The sequence below is a fragment of the Lepidochelys olivacea genome (genome assembly GCF_965140295.1).
Source record: "Lepidochelys olivacea isolate rLepOli2 genome assembly, chromosome: 1".
Classification (NCBI taxonomy): Eukaryota; Metazoa; Chordata; order Testudines; family Cheloniidae; genus Lepidochelys; species Lepidochelys olivacea.
In genome coordinates, this window is record NC_140411.1 from 220719132 (window position 1) to 220725131 (window position 6000).

At 39.5% G+C, this 6000-nt stretch overlaps 1 protein-coding gene across 1 annotated transcript in view; it reads right to left on the reverse strand.

The window, feature by feature from the left end:
* Positions 1 to 5207, reverse strand: part of DYRK4 (dual specificity tyrosine phosphorylation regulated kinase 4) — a gene marked incomplete at its 5' end in the record, with an annotated part of 48995 nt that extends 43788 nt beyond the window's left edge. Inside the window, one exon of the mRNA XM_084629213.1 lies at positions 5178 to 5207. Coding sequence (XP_084485339.1) covers positions 5178 to 5207 — 30 coding nt within the window. The remainder of the gene's footprint in view (positions 1 to 5177) is intronic.
* Positions 5208 to 6000: the final 793 nt, after the last annotated feature.

Consider the following 6000-nt stretch of genomic DNA (forward strand, 5'->3'; position numbering starts at 1 on the left):
TGGCTGGTACTGATGTTCACTGTTGCATACACTGCTCCATCATGTGCCCCCTGGGAATAATGCTCTCACACTAAGCTATAGGCGTACCTCTCTTCTGTTTCCTCATTTCTTCCACCTCTCCTGCCAACAAAATCCCCACCAATATAAAATCCTCATGCAAAGGGGACACATCTCCCTAATTTACACTCCAATTAGAACATGTGCTGTCATTATAGTAATCCAATTTCAACACCAGTGAGAATACATAGAGACTCCAAATAGCAGGCTTCAAAGAAAATGGTAAAAAGACAGCACAAGTGGGTCTCACTTAAAATCTGCACACACACGTGTGCACACAAACAAACATGCTTATGTGTACACTAACACATTGAGTATTTCGATTCCAAATCTCATCTCTCCCTGGTGTACCAGGGATTTATATGAGTAACTTCCATTAAGTCTATTTAGTAAAGAAATTAGCTAGTAATAAACAAATTCAGCATTTATTTTAATAGTGCAAAATACAGTTCTGAAACTGGCATGTACCTGTGCCGTGCCCCTCCTGATGTAAAATAGGTTGTGAGTCTCAGAGAAAAAGGGTTGCATACATGTAATGTATTATTAACATTAGGGTAAGTACTGTTTATCCCCCTCACTGCTGTTATCTACTAGAACATTTTTTTATAAGCCACCATTCTGTTTGTGACCTACGGTACCAGGCACATCAGGCAGGGCAAGTGATCAAAAAATATCACATGTTGATTTCCTCCCAGTTTATTTGGAGCACATTAGTTAGTTTCATTAGAATGATTTATAATACATCTCTATAGGCCTCCACAGCATCAAGAGCCTTACTTTTGTCTCCCAAATGTTGACCCTTAACATGTCCATACTTTGACAGTACTCTCAAGGGGCTATTTCGGAGAAAGTGAATAATAAAGGATCTGGACATGCCTTTCAACTGTCTCTCATTATAAGGGATGTCTCCTGTGGTATTATCTTGATTTACCACATACACCCTCCTGTTTTCCACATTTTATTATTTTACATTATTCTTGACAGAACGCACAATTTTCTTATGTATATGTGGTATTTCTCCAGCGGACAAAGTCATTCCCTAGATAGGGTCTTCAATCAAACTTGAAAAGACACAAGTGACCAAATGTACAGCAGATTTTTTGACCACCAAATGGGTCATGTCAAGGCTTCCCTTCCCTTCCTCAGTTGCAAATGTCATGACACTTACTATGAAGAGCAATACTTAGAAGACAGCAGGTGATAGGCACCTGCTTGGAATAAAACTGATTCTCACTCAAGCTTCATTAAAGTAAAAAGTAGTTTCCAGAAAGAGCAAACTATAAACTACCAACAGATTTTTAAATAAATGTTTTACTGATACTTCAGTGAGATTCATATTCATCAGTGCAGTATTGGAGCACCTATCCTTGTGCAGTGTTATTATTCCCCATTTGCTAATGAGGAAACTGAGGCACAGAGAAGTTACATCTCTTGCCCAGATCACACAAGGAGGTTGTGAAATAACAAAAATAGCACCATGTTTCCTGACTCCTTGAACTGTACCTTAACCACAAGACCATCATTCATCCCCTGAAATTGTCCTCAAAAGATAAGTGTCAGAAATAGGACAATAGTAAGAAAACAACATTATTGATGCAATGACAGTAACATAGTACAGAGCATAAGGTGAACATGTAAGAAACTGCCATCTGCCATCAGAGAAATCCTATGTACAGGTACAAATAATTGCCTGTCTTCCAAGTGGACAAGGTCAGCTTTCTATTAGATGTTTGCAGTGTTGCTGTAGCTGCACTGGTCCCAGAGAATTAGAAAGTCATAGCGAGTAAGTTAATATCTTTTATTGGACCAACTTCTGTTGGTGAAAGAGACAAACTTTTGAGCTAGAATTAGATAGACAGATAGAGGGAATATTACAAACTAACCAACAGTGCAGCATTACTTTTCAAAACCAGAAGCTATAGCAGTCCTGCCTAACAGTGCATCTGTAGAGGCTCATGTCTCTACTCATTCGCATCTAGTAGAAGTGTTTGTGAAGGAAACAATGAAAATCTTTTTTTGGGAAGTACTTTCCCTCTCAACCCAGGGGATTCATGTGCTCCTTATAGAGTATATTTATGACCTTCCTTCTAGCTAAAAGGATATGTAAAAACCTAACCTATGACAGTAACACATTTTGTATGGGCCTGATATTTCTTTGGACAAACTTTCAGACATTTGAAAATCTTACGTTTTATTCAGATCTAATTTATTATACCTTCTTATACCCAAATTGTGAAGACATCTATCAGCCTCATTGGAGGTAAAGCATTGTCGGGAAGGACAAGCTCTTGATTCTAATGGAATTCAGTGCGGTACGTGTGAACAAAAGATGACACCGAACATAGGACAGCATTGTGCTTACTGAATAGTAAAACTCGGGGCTTGTAAGCAAGGGCTGTTAGTTCAGGAACCCAGAGAGCAGAGATAATTACCACCAAAAAAAGTGATCTATAGGTTAAAAAGGCAAACAGGACTTTCATCTTAGATTCAAAGGGAAGATTGTACAGAGCCTGGAATATGAGATTCAGCCTCCAGGTAGGGACCACCTAAACGTAAGGTAAGTTTTTATGTCACTCATTTTGTGTTCTTCTCTGAAATTTTGAGCCCAGTCGATCATGGTCCTGCCCCTTGCGCAGTCATTAATGCTAGTGCAGAGTGGATACAAAATACTTCCATTCTGATTTGAAAGCATTTAACACCCACTTTGCACTTCTTTTGCAGTGTGTAAATGACTGCATGATGTGCAGAGCAACAATGAATCAGGCCCACCAACTGGACCCCAGCAAGCTGAGAGATGGCCGTGATCACTGCTGTATTGTAAGATGGAATGCTGCCACTGCCATTATACTCAGAACACAGTCTGAAGCAGAGAAGGTTAAAAACAACAGTCCCCGCAGAGTGTCGTGAGCCTAGCTGCTAGAGAATACAGGAAATGCTTTTAAAATGACTGCTGTCCTATTATCTGTAATAGAATATGTGAACAAGAATGTTAAATCCACTTCTTACCCAGTGCCAAAATGTAAATAAACTGGTAATTTAGGGCTCTTGAAGCTAAGATTTACCTCAGCAAAAACAAGAAACAAAACCCAAAACAAACCGCTGTCAAGAAATCCCAGTTACTTTGAAAAAGAATTGCCAGCCACTAGATTTCAGAATACTTGCCCAGCTATGTTCTAGGGTGCCTTTAGATGGGTGGGATATGACAAAATAAAAGCAAAGTTTGTAAAACTTAAACTATTTGCCAACGATCTGTTCCTATAGAACTTACTCACAATGCCTGCTGCTAGTAGAAATCGCTTCTACTCCTACTGAATAACAGTAATAATTTATGGCACCTTAGAGACCAACAAATTTATTTGAGCATAAGCTTTCTGTTGTTTCATGCATCCGATGAAGTGAGCTGTAGCTCACGAAAGCTTATGCTCAAATAAATCTGTTAGTCTCTAAGGTGCCACAAGTACTCCTTTTCTTTTTGCGAATACAGACTAACATGGCTGCTACTCTGAAACCAGTAATAATTTAATAATACTTAGCAATTCAAGAACATTTTTCATCTGTCGAACCTGAAGAACTTTATTAAGGCGGATAAGTATCATTATTCCCATTTTACGTATGGAGAAACTGAGACACAGAAAGGACACAATTTTCAAAAGCTTGGATAGGTACCTCTAACCATCTGAGTGCCCAGCAAGGGGCTCGAATGGGAGCTGGCAACTAGTGGATTTTCCAAACTGGAATATGACCGTTCCAGTGTTTTTGAGAGCCCAGCAGCTTGATCATTCCAAGAAGACAGGATGGGTAAAGGGGCTGGTCTGGAGAAACAGCGCGCAAACAGCATTCTCAAAAGCATCAAGGTGTTCTCAAGAACTGTTAACAGGCCCTTGAAAATTAGTAGTTCCTGAGGCAGGAGTGTGCCAGGAGGCACAAGTTAAAGAAATGTCCAGTGAGAGACAGGTGGTGGAAAGGGTACTATCCTAGGACTGGGGGGAGTTGGTTTGAGTAGAATGGAGAAGAGGTGCTGCAGTGCAGCATCTGCCTATGCTGTGGAGATATGGGAATGCAGGGAAAAGAGACATCAGGCAAAAGAGGCAAAAAGGAAAAGGCACCCTTCACACTCCTAACAAGGTCTACGAGCCTTAAAAGAACTTCCTTACCCTCACTGAGGCACAAGGTCATACAGAGGCACAGTTTACCCTTGAAGCCAAACATCACCTTTGTAATGAGTTGAAGGGGGAGCTAGAGAGTACGACCCAGCAAAGTCAAATCCTCTCTGCCCCAGTCAGGTTCGCCACTGTATTCACCATCCTTACCACAGTATCCTTACACAGGGCCATCACAGACACTACCAACCTCAGCCAGTCAGCTGCTTCTGTATACCTAGATGATTTCCTAAAATTCTCTGATGTGCAGAGTTAATGACAACAGGCCTGACTGACCATTGAATTACTTCAGTGGAGGTATACACTGGCATAAACCTTGAGCTAGGCACTGGTGAATGAGGCCCCACATTAGTTTCCTTCTAGACAGCCAGAAAGTCAATACAACTATAAAAAGTTACATTTAAAAGGTAAACGCTTAAGATATCCTTTTTAAAGGCAGAACATTTGATTTCAGACTGCTTTGACACATTGGGATTTCTTTAGCTCCCCTTTCCTTCTCCCTCCAATAAAATATTAGCTAAAGCTGTCAAAAGATATTTTCTTAGCCACAAAGACTTTGTGAAAGCCACAAGAATAATTTGAAATCATCTTGCAGGACCTTGGACAGTTTGGGAACCTGAAAAATCAATAATTTACCTACAATTTAAGCAGAACCCCTTTGAAATAATCTTTATTTCAAGATGTAAACCTTGCCTGAGCTTCCAACATTAATAGTGTAAATACTTTTCTTAACTATTTGCCTCTTCTCAATTTCCCCTCTCCTCAAACTATATGAAATATGGGTAATGATTAATCCATTTAAAAAGACATACAGAACTGACTGTACACAGTACAAATGATGAAACTGCCTTCTTTCCCTCTTCTGTCATTTATTGTCTATTCCATACAATAGCTATATCAAAACATAATGCAAACACATGTATTGTAGAATAAAAGCTAAACAAATGCCACTGCTGTTACCTTAGGCTGGATTCTTCTGTTTCTTCTCATTTGTAAACAACACTCATTGAAGAAGCTGAGATCACAACAGTTTTTGCCACTCCCTTCTCCCCCCATATTGGTAATTCTCCATGTTTTAAACCTGTCTCCATGACATTTTTCACTTTTCACTTTTAAATCCCATACCATCGTTTGCCTAATCCAGAGCTGTCAAGCAGGCCCATATCTACAAATAATAATTTGACCACTTTTACAGCAGAGTTCCTTGGTATCAATTATATATTGCTTTACTACAGTTCCTCAGCATTGCCATGAACCAAATACCCAACACAACTGTGAACATTAGAATATTTGCTGACGTGCTAGGAAGTCTTTGAGGACTTAGTGCCAGCATAACATGTTCATCAATTAGGCTCAGCGTGATTGCAAAACTATCCCTCGAGATGCAAGGTATACCATTTTCTTTCCATTTTTTTTCAAAGAAGCATCCTTAGGTTTGTTTCTACTGCTGTAAACAAAAACTCCTTGAGTCATAGTTTCAAATAAATTATCACCCCCTCCAGCATCCCATCTATCACTTTCCACTTGCCCTTAAAACAGAAAATTGAAATGACTGCTTTTCAGTAGTCCCGCTTCTGCTTATGGTTTAATCCTCCATCAGCCTTGACAGCCTTTTAGATTTTCCATTAGCAAAACAAATGCTTGCAGAGAGCGAGCAGCTTAGGTTTGGAATACTAAGGAAACAGACTTCAGTGATCTTTTATTCAGTACTTATAGCAAAGCTCTGTGATCTATTTTTATATTCTCAGCAGGATCCAGCAGTGAATAACTATCAGTCTCGGTT